Genomic DNA, 24,853 nt, shown 5'->3' on the forward strand with positions numbered 1-24,853 from the left:
GTGTGTGTGCACTGACAGTCAAGCTTTAAAATGAGTTTATAAGTCAGAATTTATGAATATTTGTTCCACGCTTCAACACATGAAACACAGCTGTGATAAAAGTCCATCCCTTGAGATGTTTTATATATGGCATTATATAATTCTGTTTCCCCCTTTTCCCTTACATATTGTACAGTCACTTCATTGGCCTGCGATGGTTAAAAACTTGCAAGAGATACAAGGTAAACTTGTGGACACTAATAGTCACTGCAATAATATGGTGAAATAGGGAGAAATGGAAAGAAAGAAGAAACAACATTCAGCCATGCAGTTATCCTACATAGAGACGTTTCCAAATGTAAAGTGCAGTTAAGTCCTATTGTTGGTGCAAAGCATTGGTTCAAGTTTACGGAATGTGTTTCAGCCACGACTTTCATTACTTTTGGAAATACTGATTGGAGTCACCCCTCAAACACACAAGACGCATATGAGATGCAGTGACCTGCATGATACTGAACACTACATTTAACAATGTTTTTGTGAAAAATGACAAGTCACAGTATATTACTGCCTTTTATTTACACAATAAATGTAGCAAAAGTGAACTGTGAGGCACAGATCAATAGTTGCACATAGCTGAAACAATACATTAAACGATTACCTTGAAAGACTCCATTAAAAATATATATTTTTTTTTTAAAACAGAAAAGCTAAATGCAATTGTTTTTTTGCATTGAAAATATGTATTTTTTAATTCCCTATGAAAACATACTGAGCAGCAGACGAGCACACAAAGACATATTAATATCTCCTGTGAGGGATTGGAAGCACAGAGCCCACATGTGGATGCTGGGGAGGTGGAGGGAGCCACAAAAATGCATTTAGCACTGCAAAGAAGTGAAGCCAAAGAGAGCGAAGACATTTGAGCAACAGCATCAGAAAGCAGCATCATTAGTGCAGAGTAGACAGAGCGGGTAAACAAAGGGGTGCATGCAAGCGGGAAATAGATCGGCTACTGACAATGTTTTCGGCCTGAGCATCTTACAAGCTTTATTTAATGAGCGTAGGACACCAATCTGTCAGGGCAAGAGTTGCACCTCACGTCCAAAAGTACGTAGACACCTGAAGTGAGTGTATGTGGACAAGGCAATGATACACCCATTCTAAAACCATGGGCATGTTGCATGTTGAAACAGGAAAGGCCCCTCCCTAAACTGTTGCCAAAACAAAGTTGAGAGTGCACTATTTTCTAAAACCTAATTTTATGCTGAAGCACATATCCCACATACTTTTGGACATATAGTATATACAGTAGGTGTTGGATGTGTGGAAGTAGGCATGTGGTCCTTCCACAGTTTAACATTTGGATAAAAAAATGTGAATGATGCAAAGAACTATGGTCTGCAAGATAAAACAGAAGGAATGGACACTTTTTAATTCCTGTTTTTAATTCCCTTTTTTTAATCCACACCACAACTGTGTGTTAAAACTTTCCCATTCATAAAATGTGTTGCAACTCAGTTTATGGGAAATGGTCTCAGTAATGTAGTTTTCAGTCAAGAATATGAAGCAACAATGTATTCCAGGATGGGTTTTTTTAAGTCACACCCTCATGTCAGTCTCTACACTGCATGGGTGTGTGCACCAAACTTAACATTGGCTGCAAAAACAAAAATTGAGCAAATGACTAAATGTCATGTTAACACACTATAAAATAGTTCCAGGTCCAGTTAACATGTACCCTTTTACAATGAATAATAAGAGGGGCTCGCTGGCTAACAAAGAAGGAAGACACAAGTAAAAGTGCAACAATTAACTTTTATTTATTGAAGAAAATATGAGATAGTTACAGTCATGCTGTCTTCTTTCTACGGCAATGTGTCCACGTACAGACGATTTGGGACAGGAATTAATTCAGCGTTAGTTGTTATTTTAATCTTAATTTTGAAAAATACATTCCAGAATGACTTTACATGCAGATGTGAGATTAAGTTGTACTTACGCCACCCTTTGTAGCACCTACGGTTGTTTATAAGGGTTGTTCAGCGACGGACTCTGAAGTCAAAGATATCTCTTCCCAGAATTAAAAAATGCACACTATGCAGTGCATTAACAACACAGAGAAGAAAAAAAAAGAAAAAGAAAAAAGGACTGTGTGGTCATTTTGTTGGACTGGCTCTCTCAAGAAAGTGGTTCTGATGGCATGTGTGGTCATTTAAAGACCCAATAGAGAAAAAAAGAACTCTAATGTTCTTGAGCACAGCACCTCTTTTTATCTTTTGTTTTCCTTGTTGCTCAGTCTGTGGCAGTCTTGGTTTCCAACATAGTTTTTAAATAAATTTGTCAGGATTACAAATGCCATAAAGATACAGTTCTTAATGATTAATAATACAACAGTAATGTATTATGGTTTTGCTAAATGTTCAACCTGTTCAGAGGGAGAAGTTATCATTTGTTAGATAATTTGTTGTACACAAATTAGTTGCAAGATTTTAAGATCCTTGACTATCTTGCTGTCAGCACACTGGAAACCTCACCCATCTGGTGGACCAAAAGAAACAATAATGATATATCCTCAATGTTACAGAAGGATACAATAAATTGTAATGTGACAGGTGAAACAGTGGGAAGGTTTGCATCAGCACACTGACTAACCACACACAAAGAGAAAGTAATGGTAATGGTTCACACACATCTCATGTTTTGTGTCTCAATACATCACGCACATAGTTTGTAAGTGAATCACAACGCACCAGGAAACAAGAGGAATCTTGCTTTGGAACATCATCTGTGTGTTTGATTGCAGTTGTCGTGGTTACCCCAGCCACGTTATAGGTCCCATGGTGTAATGCTTGCCGACAACGCTGTCATATTCTGATGGATGTCTTTAATTACAGTGGTCTGCAACACTGTAACACACATGCACGGACACATTTTAATACTTTCATTCATGTGCATATTTTTAACCAAGCCAGCAGAATACCAATACTTGATTCCGTATACAAATGAATATTTATTGTGAATGTTCCCATGCCACTATCTAACCTTTTTTTAAGGACACAGGTAGCAGCACTTTCACCAAAAACAGCAACAGTCAATAACTACAGCACTACTTTGCAAGTCATTCAACCACGTTCCTGCACTCACTTTCCAAATGGTTTCTGCTCTGATTGACAATGACAGCATCTGTGTACCGCTGCACCATAAGGTGTACATATGTACATAGACTACATAGCTGTCAACAACCTACATGTCACGTTGCACTACAAACATAGGCGTAGGTTTTGGGGAACACAGTCATTAGCCAAAAAATAGAAGAAGAAGCAGATATGCACCGATGATAAAAAATGGAAGAGTCAAAGAGAAGGAGGAGGCCTAATATTAGGACAATTAAAAAAAAAAAAGAAAGTCTCAAAACCCAACAATAATAATAATAATATTAGGGTTTTTTTTTTTGTGTGATTCATTCGTATCTCAATATAGTTTTTGCATGAGTACTTTCAAACAAAGCACGATTATTACCAGGCGATAAAGCAACATAACTGTTTGGAACAAGGTAACTTTTTCTGAGCTGGGAGGCTCTGTACTCTGAACCGATGGAAAACTTTACTCCTTTCAACCAAAGGCTGTATGCTTTCAAGGTAGCCTGTACCAGTTCCACTCCTTCTGTTCTTACCTTTCACAATAAAAGCCCTACACTGCACAACTGTTTACCTGCTGGTATGAATATTCACAAGCAAGTGTTTCACATTTTTGTGTTGTTAATTTATCAAGCCCCCTGTGTGTAGAGAAATGGTGTGTTTACACTACCCATGGAAATTGGTGCCCACAGACAGCAATGGGAATTCCCTCGCTCCGCTACGGTTGCTGTTTTAAGCATGACGGACACATGGTTAACAAGAATTCACACAAAACTGGTTATGTTAAGGTTAAGGCAACGTAACCACTTAAGGGTTAAGAAAAAATTGTAGGTGGGGTTAAAATAATTGCGTTTGTAACTTTAATGATGCATGGGACCCATGAGACACAAACCAGTCACTTTGGGAATATCCGGTGTTTGTTTGACCCGTCCACAACCCCAACTGGCCTCCATAAAGCCGAAATAGGTAACATATTTTAGTGTACTGTGTAGCTATGAAGTGAGAAAGTTTGTGACCAAGTCGAGCCAAAACCAAGCACTGACAACCGGACAGAAAAACATTTTCATTTTACATCTAAACAGTACACTAAAATATGTTTCAGAAAACACTTTATACAAGAAATAGGCAAAACAGTGGTCAGGATCTTGACTCATATTTGATCAGCACTACCTAGTTTCACGGTTTGATCACTGTTCACGAGCCGCCATTGACACTGCATCAGAGACTCTGCAGTTCGGATTGGTTGTCTTGAGTCGGTTGCGATTGAATCTAACAGATGCCATTAGGAACACCCAGGGAGCAGCAGGTGGAAGCAGAGGTACATGACTTTTCACATTGTCTGTCTCACAAAGCTGTCAGGATAAAATGACAGTTTCACTAAGTGTGAGACAAACATTTATAGAAAGTTCCTTCAGCTTTAAGCAGAGTGTGGCGCTTTTGATCATGGAGCACCTGAGCATCTAATATCACCACAGAGGGCATTATGGTGGGAAACCTACATGGGCGTTTCTTGTGCGTCTGTGCCAAATGCAGACAAACATAACAAAGCGTTAGTATTTGATGCCCAGGAAATGAGGACAAGCTGGAACACACTACAAATGAGAAAATTTGACGATTTTTGTATCTCTACGATTTAGTTAAAGCCTGCAGTTATTTCCAATGTTCTCGGTTTGAAATGTACTATTATGCTGTACAATGGCTTCTGTTTCTATGAGAACGACACTACATCTTCTGTTGTGACCGCAGCTACAACATGTTGTGAGAACTTTTACAGAGACCCACTTTGTATATAATGAACTGAATGCTTGTGCTCTTGGTCAGTCAGAGTGAAACTTTGCTGCCCTTTCGCAAAACCAACCAAAAGACATTTTTATGTATTGGGCACTTTATTTTCAGATTCCCACCGGTGTTAATAATCTAGTCATGGTTCGGTGGAAGAGACAAACTTGAATTCAGAAGGTGTATGGTTGTATATGTTTTTGCAATGCATCCTGGTACATGTGGGAAGTGGGAACTCACTTTCTCAGTCAACATAGCACACACTGGGGAATTTATTTCTTCAATGAACTACTTTTATCATCAGCAATGATTGAACTGGGTTGCATCTTTTTCTATATAAGTTCATGTTCCCTGTTGACACCACAGGAGGCAGGGAGAGTGCAGTTAAAGTGAGCGAAGAAATGAACAGAATCATCTCTCTCATTTGATTTGTGCAAGGATTAAACTACTCAGGAATTTAAGTATTCAGAGCTTTTACCCCACCTCAAGCCTCCAGAACCCCCTCCCACCCCCCACGACCCTGATATGGACAAGCGGTTGAAGATGGATGGATGGATGAAGCTTTTACTTAAGCAAAATTAGCAGCACCACACTGTGAAACCACTCCGCTGCTCCTTCAAAACCTTAAAGTGAAATTCTGGCGGAAAATCATCCCATGGTCTTTTTGGGCATTACTTTACATCAAATAAGCCATCAAGATTGTTTTTTTCGTGTAACAACTATTAACAGAGAAGTCCGTGAGAGTCACTAACAGCTGGACGTGGCTAACATTAGCTTGGGGCAGTGCGGTGAAGGCATTAAAATGGCTTTTTTAACCACTAATACTGCTCAAAATAACATCAAACCTCTGCACTAACATAATAAGTATCTCTACTTAAGTTTCCCTAAGTTTTTGGACTGACAAAAAAAAACATTTCATTAACTAAACTATTAAAGAATGTTATTACAGGTTGTTCTTATTAATTAAAGCCGTCATCAAAGGTCCATTGTTTTCTAATCCCAATAGCCGTGTTCACAGTCCGGTAGGTCCGGATTGAAATGTGGAGCAGGTGGAAAATCGGGACAATTACCTAAGACCCTATCAAAATTTCAGTTATTATTTTTTTCTAGAATGTTGATGGATTTATGAACCCAGTCCCGTTTAATGCTGACACTTGTTTTGAAACTACGCTGGGTCTTGTGTCATCTTGTTTCCTCTTGATCAATTAAACCAGTCTATTACCTGTTCACTGAATGCCCAGTTGCCTGAGCCTCTGCCATAAATACTGTTAAGCAGCCATTTATTGCTTTTCAGAGTGGTTATCTCCATACGCGCATACATAGGTGTTGTCCTTTTGGCAGACAAAGTAGTACTTTGCAACACGTACTATAAAAGCACTTGGAGTTTCGGTTTGTACAGCAGCCTTCAATGCTAACACGTTTGCCTGTGTGGTAGCCTGTTAACTCAGAGTGTAGCTGAAATAGAGCATTTGAAAGCAGGGCCGTAGAGCATTGCTTAGGGTGCCACCATTTGGAGGGGCGCCGCACCACTGAGAAAAATAATCCAGCTATAAACTTTGTTTATTTAACAAATAAAGGTGCCCACCAACCAATACTTTCATGCATTAGGAAAAATATATTTTATGTATGTCTATAAAAATATATTTTTGTTTGTGTGTTACAAAGTGATCACAACTTGAAAAACTGTACTACTTTACTAAAATTGGACACACGTCTCACACCTTTCATCAAGGAAGGAATTTTACTATTTTACATTTGTGCACAATATTAACGTACACTAAAGAAAAATGGATAACATGTGTGCTAAAGTAGGGAGTTTAGTATCATTTAAAATGTGCAATGCATTATAGTGTGTGTGTGGGAAGGGGATACACACTCATGATATATTCTAGTTCAGGGGTGCCTAACCCTGCTCCTGGAGGGCCACTGCCCTGCATGGTTTACAGTTCTCCCTGCTCTAACACACCTGATTCTAATGATGTGCTCGATATCAAGCAGCTGCAGCTTGGGTCACAGGTTTGAAATCGTTAGAACCAGGTGTGTTAGAGCAGAACCGAACACATCTGTTCTAGTTAGTCAGGTGAGAGCCTGCGCTAAGCACTGCACGCCTCTCTGAAAATAAAACACCCACCACAGGACGGGAGCGCGTGAAACAATCAAAACAAACGATGTGACCCCCCGCTGTAGTCAATTCATCTGGGAGTAAAGTGAAACCCGGTGAAAGCATCTGGGTTAGGGTTAGCTCTGCTGGGGAGGACGGAAGTAAAATCACATGCTGCGGTTGCACAGCAGCGTTACGCAGGACGTGGGAAAGGACTCGCAAAGCCACCAGGACCGCGGGAAAAAGGGGGAGAGGACCACAGCTCGGCGGAAAACCACACCAACTGAGCATCTGAGCAGCAATGACCCGGCGCCACATCCCCCACTCTGGCCTGCGGTGAACATGAGTGAAGAATGACCAATGGTAAGTAAAGAAAGAGTTGCGCAGGTTAACTCGGGTGGCCTAAAGCGGTGACGCACTGAATTAAAACACGCATTAAACACACCAGATTGAAGCAGAAGTCAGGTCGGTTATAAAGAGAGAGAGAGGGGGGGGGGGTGATGAAGCACACATGCAAAGTCTGTGCCGAGGAAAGCAGCGTAGTGAACGCTTTACGGAACTTACCGGGAGCCCACTGCACTTGCATCCGTCCACTTGTCTTCTCCGCCGAGCGACTGGCTCATTTAGTCTTTGTCGGAGACTTTAGTGATTTCCCACAACAGGGGAATTCCGTGGGAATAACTTCCAGTCAGAAGGAAACCGAAAGGATTTTTGATTTACGGGAATTGGTTTCTGGTTTTACGGGAATTGACAGACTTGCCTAGGTCTGCTTTTCATCCCACGTCATTTAAATCAATATAACCTACGTTGAATAGGCTACAGGTTATATTCAGATAATCATTTCTTCATGTCTTTCATTCATTCATCTTCAACCGCTTATCCCGGGGGGGCTGGAGCCGATCCCAGCGGACATCGGGCGTGGGGGGGGTACACCCTGGACAGGACGCCGATCTATCGCAGGGCACATAGAGACAAACAGAGACAGACAACCATTCACACCTACGGGCAATTTAGAGTCATCAATTAACCTAACACGTGCATGTCTTTGGATTGTTGGAGGAAACCGGAGAACCCGGAGAAAACCCACGCTGACACGGGGAGAACATGCAAACTCCACACAGAAAGGCCCAGGCCGGGATGCGGTGTCTAATTATTTATATTAAAATGTAAAAACATTACATTAACGTTAAAGGTCCTACATACAACGTTTTCCCTGGGTAAGAAGTATTACAAAAGTAATTATGATACAAAATGACTGCTTTCAGTGTTTTATTATTATCATTATTATTATTATTATTATTATTATTATTATTATTATTATTATTATTATTATAGTATAGGATTCTAATTGCTGATGCACATATTAGCAGCATTGTGGTTGGTCATGGTGTTTCCACTTTGTAGTTTAGTAGTTTCATCTAGAACCATATTTGATCCAACTATAATATGTTTTGTGCATTAAATATCTGCAAATTAACTAAGCTATCAAATAAAAAGTGGAGACACAAAGGGCACTATTTCCATCTGAAATGTAGGGTAGCATTGTTTTACTGGAGTTCCTTATAGAGAAACTGTATTTACATACACACGCCTCTTTGGATTTGTCGACTGACCTCTATTTCTCCCCCTTTTCCTCACACTGTGACCTTAAACTGGCAGCCTCTTCTTTGCATCAGTCTCCTTGTCCTTCTTCTACCTCTATCTCTGTCCTGTGACAGCAAAAGGCGTCCCGAAGAATATAGAGACGATTACAGAATAATCGTTCAAACTGAACTCAGCCTTGCAGTAAGTATGACATCAACATTTAACATGGTTCACACAAGGGCAATGGACACGTATAGTCATTGTAGGAATTTTACACACAATACGTTAGTCAAATCAGAAGGACCTCCAAACCACCAAATTCTACAGGAGGCTTTCTGGAGTCAGCAGAGTCGTTGGTAGTTTAGTGCGCCAGCAGGCATTCAATCGTATTTAACATGAAAAAAAGGATGCTTCAGTCTTTGAGCAAAGAGTAGATCCACTGAGCAATATGTTGTAAACATTTTTTTACAAATTACACTAAGTTGAACTCAAATAACATCCATAATCCTTCAATTATTCCAGTTGGAAATCTAATCCCTATGTAAATACAGTAATGAGAAGCCAACAAGTTAGAACAACCGCTTTAAAGAGTGCAATGTAGAGTCAGTTTGAACTTTCACTTCCAACTTCATATTTTTGTGCAGCCAGTCATACAAGGAAACTAAACCAAAACGAGGAGTGAAGCCGGTTTGAACATGTTTCCTCAAGGAAAAAAAAGAAACTTACAGGGTAAAGAGCACAATTTCAGATTACTTACACCGTCAGTGTCAAAAAACGAAGTCAGTCCTGGTGAGATTTTAAAGCAAGTATGTATTGGCTTTTAAGATTACTGTGCAGGGGACCCTTCCCACTGGGTGCATCATGCAGGTTTAAGCTTAAATTGTAAATAAAGTGTCACAATTTTGGACATAAAAGACTTTAAAATGACCTTTAAAAAAAAAAGCATGCGTTGAAAGCAATCAACTCTTTCCTCACACATAATTAACAAAAGGTTACACATGAAACTCACTGTCCTCTTCTATAAAATCTTCATTTGTATTACTAATATTACCTCTGTAATGCTTTCATCTATTCAAGAATGGAATTGTCACAACGTTGCTACAAAACTCTCCCTGCCCAGCACTGAAACAAAAGCTACGTACCTGCAAGCCAGACAACATGGTGAGTAATAATTACTCTGTAGTTGTCAGCTAAATGTCTTTGTTTTATGTCTTTCCTTTTTTATTTAGTGCTTTGCTTGGTATATGAGGTATGGCTTAAAATATTATAAAAAATGTGAACCAAGTGACCATAAAAAACCTGCTCCTGCTCTTCATTTGAGACACAGCTTTATGCATTTCCACAACTTCTTGACACATAAACCGTGACATAGAGGACCAGACCATCAGAAAGCAGATATCAATCTAACTAAACACCTTTGTGCTAGATTTACCGAAAGGAGCACCTTGGCAAGAAGCACCCGCCCATCATTTGGCAAACTGCATGAAGCACTGTTTATTGCACAGTCAGCTGTAGTAAAACCATTATGATGGATAGCAGCTGTTATCCAGGCTAAAGATAGTTGACTGTGCTACTGAACATGAGTCTCAATTTTTGTCACTGTATGACTCAAGTGTTGACTCATACCTCGATTCTGCAGGATTTTGTGAACACCGTGCACTCCCTGACCTGCAAAATGGAGAATTTAAACATTTCCCACACAGATGGACTGGTCACGTCTGTCCTTAGCTCATTACGTTGCCCTTGTTCTGAGAAATCGGTAAGTCTTGGCACATTCACTTGTTAAAATCATAAAAATGTAAATGTTTTTGATAAATGTAGTGTTTTACAATGCAACTTTGAAAGGGGCAGCAGCAGTATGGTGACCAACTCGACCAACCAAAATAACTGATCCTTTCTGTTTCTCTGTGTGAGATGTTGGTATAATAAATGAACAAGGACAGTGGAATGTTGGCAGTTGTCCTTTTGCCATATAGTGGGTGACTCAGAGGTTCTGTGGCCTATTGGCTGTGTGAGCGCATCTAAACATGGACCTATTTTTTCTAGTTTGTTAGTTTAGTTGGTCCCACCAGCTGCAGCAGTAAATGTTCATGCAAAAGATGGGGCTGCATTATGCACTGCAATGAACGAAACACTAGTGGAAAGTGTTTGAAATTCTGTAATCAGGGACTTGAAATGAACAGTCATTTTATTGTTTTTGCCTCCTCCGGTTGCATTTTCAGGATTCTGAGTCACGCTGAAATGCCTTATACAACTATTTTAAACAGGATCCAGACATGCATGTTTCAGTAAGATGGAGTACAACTTGGAGACTATCTTGCGATGGGATCACGCCGTCTACTTCCTATCCACTACTTCCAACGCCCTTGCTAAGACCACAGCCAACCTTCATTTTTAATCACATTTTGTTTTTTTGGCAGTTTTCAAACCTTTTTATTTGATAGGACAGACAGGAAATGGGATGAGAAAGACATGCAGCAAAGAGCCGCAGGTCCAACCCGCTGCCTCGAGGATCTTCTGCCTCTTTACATGGGGCGAATGCTCTAACCACTGTGCCGCCGGCTGCCCCATTCAAAATTTTTTTTATTTAACTTCACACCTGTGATGTTTCGTGACTGTATCCTGCATGGTTATCGAGCCAGGGGTGTAGAATCGGAGGGCCAAAGCCCTTTTTCAACTTCGTATCCCTCATATTTTCTGGCCCCTTGCTCCGATCACAGCCATTTATGAATTTGGCCTGCATTTTGATCTCCACTACACACCTGTGACGTTACATGATTGTATGTTTCACGAATGTAACACTGTCATGGTGTCAAAATCTGGCTACAGACAGACAAGATTGACGGAGATTTAAACACATATCAAATATTCTGTGGTAGTTCCCGCTACAGTAGATGAAAACAATACCAGCGTTGTGGCTGGTAGTAAAGCAAGTTTTTATTCAATTTGTCTTTTCCTAAAATTGAATGTGAAACCACACCCTCTTTACCCCTATTCATTTATGTAACAGTGTAGGATCAGACTCAAATTCAATCATTGAATACAGCAGGGCAAACCAGGTCTTTAGAGCTTTAGGCTTCACCATAACAGTGCCAGTCCAGGATTAAGATAATGGATCACACTGTATCATACTAGGTTTTGAACAAACATGCTGTACTTTGATCATGCCCCATTGATGCTAGAAGTAGAATGGTATTCTATTATTAATCAGGGTTGTTAGTGGTCAGACTGTGGACTGAGCCTTGTCTCCCTTTATAAAGATAAGGTATAAATATGAATCAGTAATGTGTGTATTGCAGGGATAGAGCATATCACGGTTATAATTTAGCTCTATACCTATCACTAAACTTACTAAACTCATTAAAAGGACTCAATACTAATTAGTGCACTGTGTTTGTGTGCTGACTTCAACTTACTAGAGCACAGAGCCCAGTGTGAGGTTGAAGAGGAGGACACCATCAAGACAAAGAAGGAACAAGCAGAAAAATAAGGAGATTAAAAAACTGTGCAAAGCGAAGGCAATTCTGTCAGCCATGACCCAATGCTACCAGATGCTGAACACTATACAAACAGACACCTGAGACCAAAGTCAAGCCCATCGTGAAGCAAACAACTTGCACCTCTGACCAGTTCTTCTGTACTAGGCAGTTTCTCATTGGATTATGCAAGAGGAAGTTTCCACTTCATTTAAGCTATCTTGTTAAGTACCAGTATATCTCTCTTGCAGCTGTTTTGGATGTTGTATGACAACCAACCTTTCAAGCTATCAAACCAACTGAAGAATGTTTCAAGGCCGTCCAACAGAGTGGACTCTGGCACACTGTGCGCACGACGTACCACCCACTGCCATGCAGAACTCGAGAAGAAGAATGTCTTCCGGGTGCCACAAAAGTTGCACGATGCACAGCACAAAGAGGTTCTTGCATGGTGGAAGGTGGATTCAAAATGGAAACTATAAGATTTATGAATTATCATATTTTCTAGATTGTAGAATATTGCTATGACAGGGATTTTCAAAGTGTTAAACTGTGGGCCTACTCTCAGACAAAGTTGGGACAAAGCCACCCACTTGCTTAGTTTTGATCAAATCCCGGATGCCTATGGGATCTCAGCAACTGAGCCAAGATAGCCTAATATTGCAGTTTGACGCAACCTCAGACTACACCGAACACATAAAAGACATTCATTAGTTTCTGACTAAGTGGGACAGGAAAAAAAATCCCCCAAACTACTGTATTGTATGTCTATAGGCCAAATATGTGTGTGATTTGAGTTATCATCTTGTGAAAACTAATGCAATATTGTTTTCACTTCCAGTCACTGAGCCCCCTGGGGAGGCCCGCTTCACACTTTGAAAACCTCTGTACTATGACATGAACTTGCACTTAGAGATGACAGCTCAAGCATGAGCAGGAAATATTAAGGTGCTCAAATACAGTTTTACTTTCACTCTGGATAAGAACGACTAGCCCTGGCACATATTTGTTATCTAAAGTAACTATTATTTTCTTTTTATCTGGGGAGTTGTTTTAGGCTGTGTGTCAAGTAATCGGTACGCTCCTTAAAATGACATTGTGTTGATTCATCATTGAGTGTAAGTGATATTTTAAAAGCACATTCTGCTACAGATGGCTGCGTTCAGCTCACTTTCCTGTCACATTCAGTTGGTGCTTTGATTAATGATGCTTGGCTAAAAAAAAATGTCCTAACACGACTGTACTGGAGCGCGGAGAGCCAAAATGCACTACCGCCACATTTTTTAAATAGGTTTGTGTTCCAGACATGCCAAAAAACATAAGCATGCAGCCTTTGCCCCAGCAGGTATTTTCTTTCGGTCAGCGGCAACACATTATGAATCATCATATAGTAATTTCTGTTTGAATATGGCACATGTATTCCATAAACACTATGTATATCTGAGGCTTATGTGTTACTTTGTACTCTACAGCTTAAATGATGTACAGTATACAGCAATGTTTTCTACTTCCTCTAGCTTCAAAAGACACTCTCACAAGGCCATCACAGCTGTCTTCATAGACATTTATTGATGGTGGATATACATGCCATCAAGTGCACAACTGTATCCAGGCTAACAACTGTCTTTCTCAGAACAGGAAACCTACACCTGTCCAGTCTGTTTAAACATTTGTAATGTAACATAGTTTGCTTATTTGAACCTGGAACAAATGCCTTATTTCCCAAAGATTATCATATTTAAATCACTTAAGAGAGTGACGGTTAATGACCATTAACAATTCATCTCAAGTAGAGGCCTATCCCTCTTAGTGTTCCACCTGTAAATTAACAATGCGGGTCAGAAATAATGTCATATCAAGCAGAGGGATCAATCATACTCATAGAGAACAAATAACTGTAGTCTTAATGTACTATTGACTTGAAATACCTTAATGCACTGAAAACTGACTCAATAGAAACACTTTCGAGGGGGAAAAAGTAATTGCAACACATCCAGGTGTATTTAGGTTTCATACAAATTCAAAGAAAAACATTTTAATTCGGTAGAATAAACAAAAAAGATGGTCATTGTTCATTCAGTAAAATTGAAGGAATAATAAAATAAATTAATTGCATTGTATAAAAGGGAAAGGTGTACAATAGCTTGAGTAAATGCTACCTTTGTCTAGAAACATCAGACATATGATGCTAACATTAAGCTAGTAGCTGGAGACAAACTTTGCCTGTAAAGTGACCTTAAAGGGAGCACTGACCATTTAACAGCTAGTTCACTCTTGGACTGGTCCCTGTCAAAACAAGGTGATATCTTTCTAAAATTATTACAAACTTTCTTAAGAGAACCACATTGGTTTCTTCAGTAGTCAATCATATTGCACTTCAATAGGAACATATTCTGTTTGTGCGGGCAAACGGGATGAAAGAATGCATTTCAGATCACAGTTGACTGGGGATTGCGAAACGGGCAATTGCGCCTCCAGCGATACACCCAACACTTGTCCTTTACCTCCTTATTCACATTTCACAACTCACCTCTTCGCTTTTATCGGCACTCTTACTCATCTCCTCTCTTCTCTCTTCTAAGGAGGTACCAGTAGTGTTCATATTGACTCTGCTCCATTAGGATGCTGAACTCTTAATTACTGTGCAGTAGCAATACAAATACATTTTGTAATAATACAGACTCAGGCTGCATTACTTAAGAGATGTTTTTTTCTCTCATTCCAAATTCTAAATCCCTCTATGACATCTAGTTTCAGAGCAATAATGTTCATGTGTATGCGCTGGTGGAACAGCCACCATGCTGTACCAGCAGTAAGAAGGAGATTATTTGAAAATAATGAGCAGAAATTGTATACTATTCAGCTAGAGTGCAAAAATAAAATGGATCAGCAAGTTCAATGAAGACTAAAAGCAACTAGAAGAGAAAACACAGCAGCATAGGGTTGTCCGCTTTACTGCTGTGAAAATACAGATGGACTAGCTTTGGTGAAACTGATGCTAGTTTGAGCCCCACTGCATCCCCAGACTTATAGTTTTTCCGTCTTCTGATCTCCATCAAATACACATCCTCCTGACCCCGCACTCGCAGCAGAATTTGGCGGATTCCACAGGGTACTTGGTCCCACAAGCATGACAGAACTTGCTCTTCATCCCACCGTTTCCCACGTCATTACAGCCATCGACATCGTTCCTGAGAAATCCAACAAACATGACCAAGCAGCAAGGTTAGACAATTGGCACATGAAATTGTTAACTCTTATTTACTGCAGGGTTGGTGATACTGTTAGGGTTTAAAACATGTAGGGATTTTAAAATACTCTTAACACCTTGCTAAATGCATAATGAGTACCGGTATTATCTATGAGATAGATGGTAGAACATGCAAAAAACTAAAAACTTTTTATAGTTAGTTTTAGTGTCAAGAGTAGGAAGGCATGTCAGTTTGTGGATGAAATGCTTTAGATTTACAAGGTGTAATGCAAGCACTTAATGGTGATTGCATGATATGATGTATGTTAAGGCAGGGGACACACCAAACCAACAGTCGGTAGAAGTCGGGCAAGCTAACGTTACCCTAGTATTTTGTTTGCAGTAGTTGTCCCTCAGTGGCTGTTATTTGGCGGTTAGAGCCCGTTAGTGAGAGAAATCGCTGATTGGCAGTTCAGCCAGTGCACGAGAAAAGAAGTTATTCTGTCGAGTAAGATTTATTTTTTAGGAATTGAGCTGCACTTTAGCAGAAACGGTTTGTAATAGTTTATTGTGCGCTCACACACAGTAAATATAATTATTTTCTTTCAACATTGGGTAGTAACTAGCATCTTAAATATATCCTGTCAGTCTTCCGGTATACCTTTTTGAATAAAGAGTACAAACTACCGGTGCCTGCTGGTACTATGCAGAGTTGTTCCCTTTTACGCAGGCGTAAAGCGTATGTGCTAGTTGGTCATTGGCTGTAGTCTTTGCGGTGTGTTCAGGTGCCACATATTGGATGAGACACATGCGACGTGAGGCCCTAGTTCTCAACAATTATAGTTCTTTGGTGTGTCAATGCCTTTAGCTTAATTTTAGTAAGTGGACAGTGTCAGCAGCATTAAAATCACGCAAGTAAACAGAACCTGGAGGTGTGTTTTTATTTCCATCATAATTATGCAAGTGGTACAGTTTTAAGGCACCATTCTGCTAGATCTCCTAGAATGTGCGAATAAGGCACCATTCAGTAACCAGTTGTATAAACACACTGCTTCGGGACAGAATAAGCGCTCCAGCTGTATGCAATGCACCACCAAACCACAAGAGGTCAGTAGAGTTTAGAGTTCAAAACTGTAAGCTGGATGTATTATTGTGCTTTTTTCATTCATTCTCACATTACTTTTTCTAAATGAGCAAACCTGTCAGTGAACTGGCTCACCTGGATATGTAGGTGTCTGCTTTCTTCTTGTTGAGTGCTATTCCAGACTGAGTGTTCCTCACAGAGCCATAGCCTACTGCTCGGGTCTTACTTCCCATACTGAGGGGAAAAAACGTAAGAGGAGAAAGACGCAAACCGCAAATGCAATTATTAGATCATTATTGAGCTAGTGACTTAAGAAATCTAAACTTTTCTCAACAAAATACACAAGTACCACAGTGGTTCAAACTCAAATAAATCTATTATTTTTAGTCAGAAGGTAAGCCGTCACTATCTTCTCAACAAGTGAAGAAAAATGCCTATCTTGCCATGCTGTGTGTGAGCACTGACCCTGATGGAGGGCTTGTGAGCCCGGAGGGATTACTCCTCACTGAACCTGCCGAAGAGACCTTACTAGATGGGATCCCTACAGCAAAAGAGAGAAAAGAAAACAAATAAGAAGGTAACATAGGAACATGTGCATGTTACTGTCATCCATGTATTTCTCTTAGCCTAACCTGAGTCATTTCATTTAAAAATAACACAAATACACAGAACTGTCAGGTGTGAACAAAACGCCCCATGATGCACGATTAACGCAGCTGTGTCCTTACCAGTAGGCTGTCCAAGGCCTGATCTCTGGGGTAAACGAGAGGAGGCTGAAGGGATGGTTGACACAGCAGGAGGGTTGGCCTTCTTTACAGAACCAGGAGGCTTGCACTGAGAGCGAGAGAGTGGGAGAGATTAGCCCACTGTTTCACCCAAATAAAGAGACTTAACGATAGGACATTAATGGTGTATGTTATACATAGGTGTACCGGCAACCTCCAACACCAATTGTCTGTCTGTGTGCACATACAATCAGTTTGTGTACCTGTGTGCGACCAGGAGGCTTTTTGGCCTCTCCTGACTTGCCCTTGCTGGGCATACGGGCTGCCTGCTCCTGGCAGAACTTGATGTGTCTGTCAGCTGCACCCTGGTTGAACCTTCGCTCACAGTAAGGGCACTGGACATAGTCTGAAAACAGGTGGTGAGAAAATATACCTGTAATTGCACTCCCATAAAGCTGCTACAGTGACGTGAATCTTTTATGTACAATTATACAATTACTACAACAATATACAATTGTATGAACTGTTACATGAAGATGTCCCTTGTACTTGTGTTTCTCTTGCAACTGTAAACTTAAATGTCACATTTCCCTTGGAATTCCACATTCTGTGGCAAATCATTTCCAGCCCATATTAAGAATTTGTCAGTAATGTTTTCTATAATCATGAGCCCTGGTAAGCAGCTGATTTGTTCACAACTATAGAGAGTTTCTTAACAGTATCCATTACGCAGTAAAAGTTTTTATTACCATTTTCGTGTGTCTTGCTTGATTCCACTCTCCTAGAGCTACGTGTTACCTGGGTCATAAGTAGGAGGAGGAGGTGGGGGTAATGGTCCTCCATCTTTCATGACCTGGGTTATGACCTTGGCAGCCCGGATGGTAGCGATGAAGTCCTCATGTTTCTTGCGCCAGTTCGATGGCTTCTTAGGGGGTTCTGCCTGGCAGGAGGCAACACAGACGAAATGCACTGTTACACCTGCCTGTTCTGTTTGGTTCTTTTTTCCTGGACTTGAGACAGCCATTGCTGCTGTCATGGTAAACCTCAGATGTGCTGTCATTACTTATACTAAATGTTTCCTCATTATTTATGCAACACTGGACGTTTTGAAAATAAGGTCATTCTCTTAGTGTCTCTAGTTACTCTCTTCCTAAAAATAAAAAAATGTTACAGAGACACCAGGTTGGCCAAAAAACAGTTCTACCCCTGAATGTTCTCTTGGCTAAAACTGTAATGAATATGTAATTATTTCTCTCAAATTAAGCCTAGAAATCCCGATAATCTAAGTCATGGTTTTAATCAATGCAGCTCTTAACAACATGCTTTTGATTCTCATGATAAATCTCTCTCTCTCTCTCTATTTTGCCTTGACATGTAAAAAAAAATCCCCTTTTATTCCATAGTGTACACTTAAATAAAGCATACTAATAATGTACTACAATGGACTTTATATAGGACTATACGTATTTACAGTCTATAATGAAGCTATGCCCCTTTTAAAGTTTACTTAAATACACTTCTAATGAAATTAAAGAACACTTCAATAAATACACTAATAATGTATTACAAAGGACTTTATATAGGACTATACGTATTTACAGTCTAAAATGAAGCTATGCCCCTTTTAAGGTTGACTTAAATACACTTCTAATGAAATTAAAGAACACTTAATATAAATAAACATAAATACACTAATAATGTTTTACAAAGGACTGGAAAAAATATGTATACTTTCCATACCTACATTAATTTATCAACATAAGTATTTGCAATTTAGCTTTTAAAAGTATATTTCCGTGCAATGAAGTACACTGAAATACCACCAGAAAAAATATACAAGAATTAGTGTATTAATTACATCTTTTTTGAAGTACAAATCAAAAGAAATAAAATAACACGTGTACTAACTTCAGCATGCTAAAACTGTATTTTATATTTCTCATAACTAGAACTGAATGTGTCCTCATTATTTATGGATTGACTGAACACTGGATGTTTTGAAAATAAGGTATCCCCCTTACTCTTAGTGTCTCTAGTAAGTAACAATCGAACAAGTTTAAGAAGACACCAGGATGCCCACAAGCCAAGTCTGGGTTTTAATTACTGCAGCTGAAATTAACTCAATTTCTAGTCAGCCTTGACATGTATAAAAAAAAAAAGCTCCCTTTCCATAGTGGCAGTCTGAGTCTTATCTAAAGCTGATGATTTCTGACAGAACTAGTTCACTGAGCCGTCTCTGTGGCAACATGATAACCCTGCTGACATCCTACTTCCTCCTATACAGTTACAGTCTTCGGGTTCCTTAAGTGTGTTTGTCTGACAGCACGGTCACAGCTGGGTTTGAAAGAAATGTGGCTAATGTTACGATTCCCTTTAACCATATACCATCTACACACAGTAGAACACACCCCCAGACTTTATGTGATACATTTCTATATCATTTTATATTCTGACAGCAATGCTCCTTATTAAGAACCTTCAAACTGCTGATGATGTGAAACACAGAATGACACATACAGAGGTTTGTCCTCTTCATGCAAGAAAACAGAGGATACATGTTTTCTAGTAGAGAGGGCAGAGAGAAGCCAAGACAATATTTATTGTTATATATTGTTATTATAATTATTTATTTATTTTTTGACAAGTGCCAGGCAACAGACTGGCAGGCACGAAAGCATTAGCAGGTCTTGGTTGCACAGAGTGACTTTCATTGCATCCCTTCTATGACAGAATATTAAAGAAAGCTCTGTCGTGAAAGAGTCAAAGGGTAAGAGTCTATGACAGGTTCAAACGAATTAGTGCAGCTTGAGAAGATAAAGGTAAGACAAAGGTATGATGGGCTACATCCTATGGTGGGGAAAGTAAAATACCACAGATTTAGTGTTTTTTAAACTTACATTATAACCAGTATGAGTTGACACGCCTCTAGACTATTTAAGCCAATGATTCAAAGCAAGGAAACTAGTGTTTATAAAGCCAGAAACATCGAGGGAATGCCTTTTGAGCTTTGGCAGATTAACTATGCAACTAAAATGTACACAGAAATACAGTACAAGTGAAAAACGACAAATCAACTTACTTTATCAGCAGAAGATGAACTTTGTGACTGAAATACAATTGAAAGTGCCTAAATTTATTTAGGCTGAGTTTCACATGATCAAAACACTAATGTCATTCAACTGTTCTTACTGTCGTTTTCGGACAGATTCCAAAATTGAGTTGAACAACTTTGCGCATTTTTTCCGTACCTATTAATAATAAAATTGAACTTTTGGAAATTGTGAGTCTGATTTTTATCCCCCTCCTAAGGTGTAGACCTACTCTTACCTTTGGTTTGAGGGGTTTGAGGTTTGGGAGGTCTGTACCCTCAGCTCTCTGTCGACTGGAGTCAAAAACCCTCCTCCTTTTGGTTGCTGACTTTTGGCAGATTTTAACATGCTTCTCCTGGAGAGAGAAAAAAAGATGCACAATACGCAATAACTACATGAATTTTTTTACACTACATGTTTTGTTAACACTTACCTTTCTATTACTCTAGCTGCCATTTTCGCTTCAATCGATAAATTCAAAATGTTTTTGTTTTGTTTTTTGAAAGATGCAGAGCCAGACAAACATGATATCTGTGAATGCAGCTGTGAAGTCAAGAATGCAAACACGTCTTTCAAATACAATCTAGCAATTGGCATTACAGGGAAACAATATGTTCTAATGACTTATTGAAATAATTGTAGCTTTTCAGCTTCAGACACAGATACTCGGAGTACTCTGCAAAGAGGTACAAGTACAAGTGCTTTCATTAGTGGGTCATATGATCAATCACTATTGTTTTAACCCACTCTTTGATAGATAGTAACTTAACAGAAAACTAACTAGATGAAGATGAAAATCTCACAGATTATATTTTCAACATATGTAAAAACATATTAAGTTATGTTAGAAAATTTAGTGGCGGTAGAAAAACTTAGACTTCTCTTTATTGATCCCGCAAGAAAATTGTATCGAGGTATCATCATCGTGTTTGAGTGTATAACTACTAGGCTATAGACAATCCTGTGTATAAAATACCTACACAATAATAAGTCAGTTATAGAAATAAGTGATTCAAGTCATTTCAACAGTATGTACATTTTTATAGCAATTATACATCAATAATCATCTACAATCTGCACCCCTAGATTAAAATTTGGCAACACATTTTAGCACTATAGCAGGTCCTCGGTCTGGGTTTCTAATCATGTGGTCTACAAACGTACATGTTTGCTTTAACAAAAAGCTTTCGTACTTTGTTTAAAAACCCTCCCTATAAAGAGCTCTTCGCAGGGCCCTACTGGCCATTTGGATTGTTGCCAATGACACATCCAAACAGCTGATTTCCTGTCAGCTGAAAATAACTGGAAAAATATTGTCACCACAGCAACCCTGCCTAGTCTTATTGCATGCTTAACACAATAAATGTATCTTTTTAGAGACAACAAAAAGAATGGACTATCAAGTCTCAAATTTTGGATGGATTAAATCCACTGCATCGTCTTCTAAATGAGCCTGCTCTTCCAACAATGTATATTTCCTCGGATTATCACAGTAGCCTATATCACTTTATATTTCTATTACTGAATGCTCTTAAAGGGAGTGTTAAAAATGATCATGAGTGCTTAGTTTTTTACCAGGACTTTAGGGAAGAAGCATCTTTTACAGATGTTGCATTGAACCAGATCATCAGCAGGAGGAACATCAGCATCTGCAAGAATAAGAGATTCAATTTAGATTATACTGTAGGAGGTTAAATGCTGATGAAAATGATCAGATGCAGATTTGTTTGTTGACACAGCCCATATTTTATACTTTCGCTTGTTGTTCCTACCTAACGAAGATGTCATAAATTGATTACTTGATTACCATTAGTTTATGGTGTCTCTATATCTGATAGAAAGTGCACAAATATGTAAATATAGATGGACATATTTAGATAAAAAACAATGGAACACTATTGGCCCTTTGTCATCCGCGCAAGCTGCTGATTTCCACTGGCTTGTACATGTGCCGGTGTATTACGAGGTGTAAGTGTCGTACAGTTGAATGTCCAAACAATTAACTTTTCCTTTTTTGTTGCTTTATTTCATACTGCGGAGGCACATGAAACTTCTTTACTACATTCACAATACACTAAAAAAATCAACTCGCCCATTACACGCCGTTGCACGATATGACACGGTCAAAAATACTTCCTAGTGTGCCTGCACTGATTAACCCACAGGACTTTATAGAAAATCACAGACCATAACAAACACTGCCACCTATTGGCATAATTGTGCACAAGAAAATTAACAATATGGCTCCTATAATATTTTTGCAGTATCTAGTAATTATACAGTATAATTCCAAACAGAGTCAAGGGGTTTTTGTTTAAACCTGTACACAGGTACTATCCAGGTAAAGCTACTATCTGACATTACTTTCCATCTGTAATAACTGATGCACCATTTGTGATGGGGGGAGACTATTGAACATGTTTTTGTAGATTGTTTTCATGTAACTTCTTTTTGGTTTGATTTACAGAAGTACCTTTCAAAATGTAAAAAAATGAATAAAATGTAATACTACCAAAGATGGAAAAAATCTCAAATATTCTGCAGATACAGAAACTTAATTAAACATAATTAACTTGATCCTTATCCTAACAAAATACTATAACCATAATATTATGTCTTAACAAACTACCCTCGTGTTAAATCTTTCAAAATTCAGATTTGAAATCATATTCGATCACTATGGAAAACTTAAAACTCAGAAATTATAAACTGGCAAAAACGATTAGGATTATTTAGGCATTTCTAATTTACTCCCATAGTTTAACAGAACCCATTGTTTTTGTTATTCTTCATTCCCTTACTATGTTTGACTGTCTCTGTACGCTTATGTATGTTATTATTGATTCTGCATACATGTTTGGCATTGTGTATAACTCTGTAACATGTAAGAAATCTCTTTAAATAAAATTAAATAAAAAAATGCCAGTGGTTTATTTTACACGCAGTCGAGCATTTATTTACAAATGTTGACCAACTGAGTAGCAGTTACGCTAGTCAGCAGACGGTAATGTTAGCTAATTTCACAGATTACATTTTTACTTTAACTCAATGCTTTTGTGTCAAATGTTCATTATAGCAACATGCTAACGCTACGGCTAATGTAGGGATCACACCCATTCAGAGACAGCCTAGCTTCATCTTCGGCCCGGACATTACCTAGCGTTACTTGGGGCTAAAACACACAAAAACGAGGTCGCTGACAAAAACTAAGCTAAAGCAGCAATGGAAGGATAACAACGGAAAGGTTATGCTCTCTACTTGGCCCCTAAACAACTCAAATAAACATATAAACGGGAATTTCTCTAACCTTCAAATTCTTCCATCATTAGGTTATCTCTTGGTTGATGCTGCTGTTGTCATAGACGAACAAAGCTAGCCAGTGGAAGTAAGATGATTCCCCCATGTCCACTTCCGGTTTCGCTAAATCACAAGAGTGCCCGTTCTCAAATTGGTGACTTTACCTCTATTTCTCCATAAAAAGTTACAATACATGCAGGATACAGCACTATACAGAGTCTGTGTAAGCTTAATTATTGTGTTGTCCACATTTTCCTTAGCATGTTTCTCTCGTATAGGCGTAATGTGGTTATGTCATATACTGCGTGGGTTATATAACGAGTATTTCCTCATAATATATTTTCATTTACGTTTCAGCTAGATACAGTCCTAAATAATAATTTATTCATATTCAGTTGTTGGCTCTTGTGCCTTTGTGACATTATAATTTAGGTCCAACAGACACTGTTTTTTTATTGGCCGGAGATGAGATTAACTATCTTGACATTACTGATCGTTTGCTTCCAATAGCAACTGGTTTGTCGTATGCCGTTGCATGTGCTAACATCCGAGTATTTCATTGGATGTTACTGAACGATTCAGCATCTTTAAACAGCGACAGGGCGTGGGAGGCATCCCTGTTCTTTCTTTCCCATCATTATAACCTGAAGTAGGCTAAACAAAGTAATGTGCTATGTTTGTAGCAGGTAAGGAGCCCTCCTTCATTTTACTGACATTATTAAATGAATAGTAAGATAACTAAGGCCTCGGACGCAGTCACGCAGATAAAACATATTGATTTATTTTCTTAATTAAACCTTATCTACCTTTGATGGCCTACTCACTGTAGCACGCTGTGAATATAGCCTAACCTTGTTCCACAATACAATCTGGTCCATTGGTTCAAGTTGGTATATTTTCTATCTCAATCTTATTTAATGACAGATCTCATTCAAAGATGACTGTGATCATATCTCACAAACACTGGAACTAGTGTATCCCCTTGTTGCAGTTGTTGTCTCAAACACTTCCCAGAGCACTTTGGCATATTGAGCACATGCTGTGTCATCTGAATGGAGTCATTCACAGCCAGATGTTATGGGACCACAGCAAACGTGTTACCGAATCGCCTCTCTGCCTTCATCACAATGAGATCACTGTTCTCACTGACTATTTCTCTCTGTCTGTGTGTGTGTGTCTCTCACACACACACACACACACACGCACGCACGCACGCGCACGCACACACATGCACGCAAATCTGAATAAGGACAGTCTAAGCTTATTTTGACTGAACAGTATGCTAATAGATATATACAAATTGACTGATAACAGTTTCTGAATTTTTATTAGGCCATAATTATATATATATATATATATATATATTATATATAATATTATATATAATAATACATATAATATTATTACAT

At 38.9% G+C, this 24,853-nt stretch overlaps 2 protein-coding genes across 3 annotated transcripts; one reads left to right on the forward strand and one right to left on the reverse strand.

Annotated features, from left to right (window-relative positions):
- The first annotated feature begins 7,229 nt into the window (after positions 1–7,229).
- On the forward strand, positions 7,230–12,189 carry LOC310963571 (uncharacterized protein). Its single transcript, XM_083936437.1, has 5 exons — positions 7,230–7,362; positions 8,659–8,784; positions 9,661–9,744; positions 10,223–10,342; positions 12,003–12,189. Exons 1-5 carry the CDS (start codon positions 7,360–7,362, stop codon positions 12,162–12,164), a joined length of 495 nt encoding a protein of 164 aa, XP_083792563.1. The 5' UTR covers positions 7,230–7,359; the 3' UTR covers positions 12,165–12,189.
- Positions 12,190–13,879: 1,690 nt separating this feature from the next.
- Positions 13,880–23,492, reverse strand: zc2hc1a (zinc finger, C2HC-type containing 1A). 2 transcript variants are annotated; one of them, XM_083936192.1, is made up of 10 exons: positions 23,455–23,492; positions 21,723–21,796; positions 20,386–20,502; positions 20,138–20,164; positions 17,857–17,998; positions 17,322–17,464; positions 17,062–17,167; positions 16,799–16,874; positions 16,469–16,567; positions 13,880–15,250 (listed from the first exon to the last, which is right to left on the reverse strand). In XM_083936192.1, the coding sequence occupies exons 1-10, from the start codon at positions 23,471–23,473 to the stop codon at positions 15,115–15,117; spliced, it is 939 nt and encodes a 312-aa protein (XP_083792318.1). In that variant the 5' UTR covers positions 23,474–23,492; the 3' UTR covers positions 13,880–15,114. The 2 variants fall into 2 exon arrangements, with proteins under 2 accessions (XP_083792318.1, XP_083792319.1); XM_083936193.1 differs by lacking the exon at positions 20,138–20,164.
- Between the last annotated feature and the right edge of the window lie 1,361 nt (positions 23,493–24,853).

Source organism: Echiichthys vipera (assembly GCF_963691815.1).
Source record: "Echiichthys vipera genome assembly, chromosome: 21".
Taxonomy (NCBI): Eukaryota; Metazoa; Chordata; class Actinopteri; order Perciformes; family Trachinidae; genus Echiichthys; species Echiichthys vipera.

Bases quoted from the DNA above. Each gene is read 5' to 3' on its own strand.
- LOC310963571 (XM_083936437.1), top strand. The intron at 8,785-9,660 runs GTAAGTATGACA...CATCTATTCAAG, and splicing joins AAACTGAACTCAGCCTTGCA to AATGGAATTGTCACAACGTT. The intron at 10,343-12,002 runs GTAAGTCTTGGC...TCAACTTACTAG, and splicing joins GCCCTTGTTCTGAGAAATCG to AGCACAGAGCCCAGTGTGAG.
- zc2hc1a (XM_083936192.1), bottom strand. The intron at 20,165-20,385 runs GTAAGAGTAGGT...ATTGTATTTCAG, and splicing joins TCAAACCCCTCAAACCAAAG to TCACAAAGTTCATCTTCTGC. The intron at 16,875-17,061 runs GTAAGGACACAG...CTTTTGCTGTAG, and splicing joins AGGCCTTGGACAGCCTACTG to GGATCCCATCTAGTAAGGTC.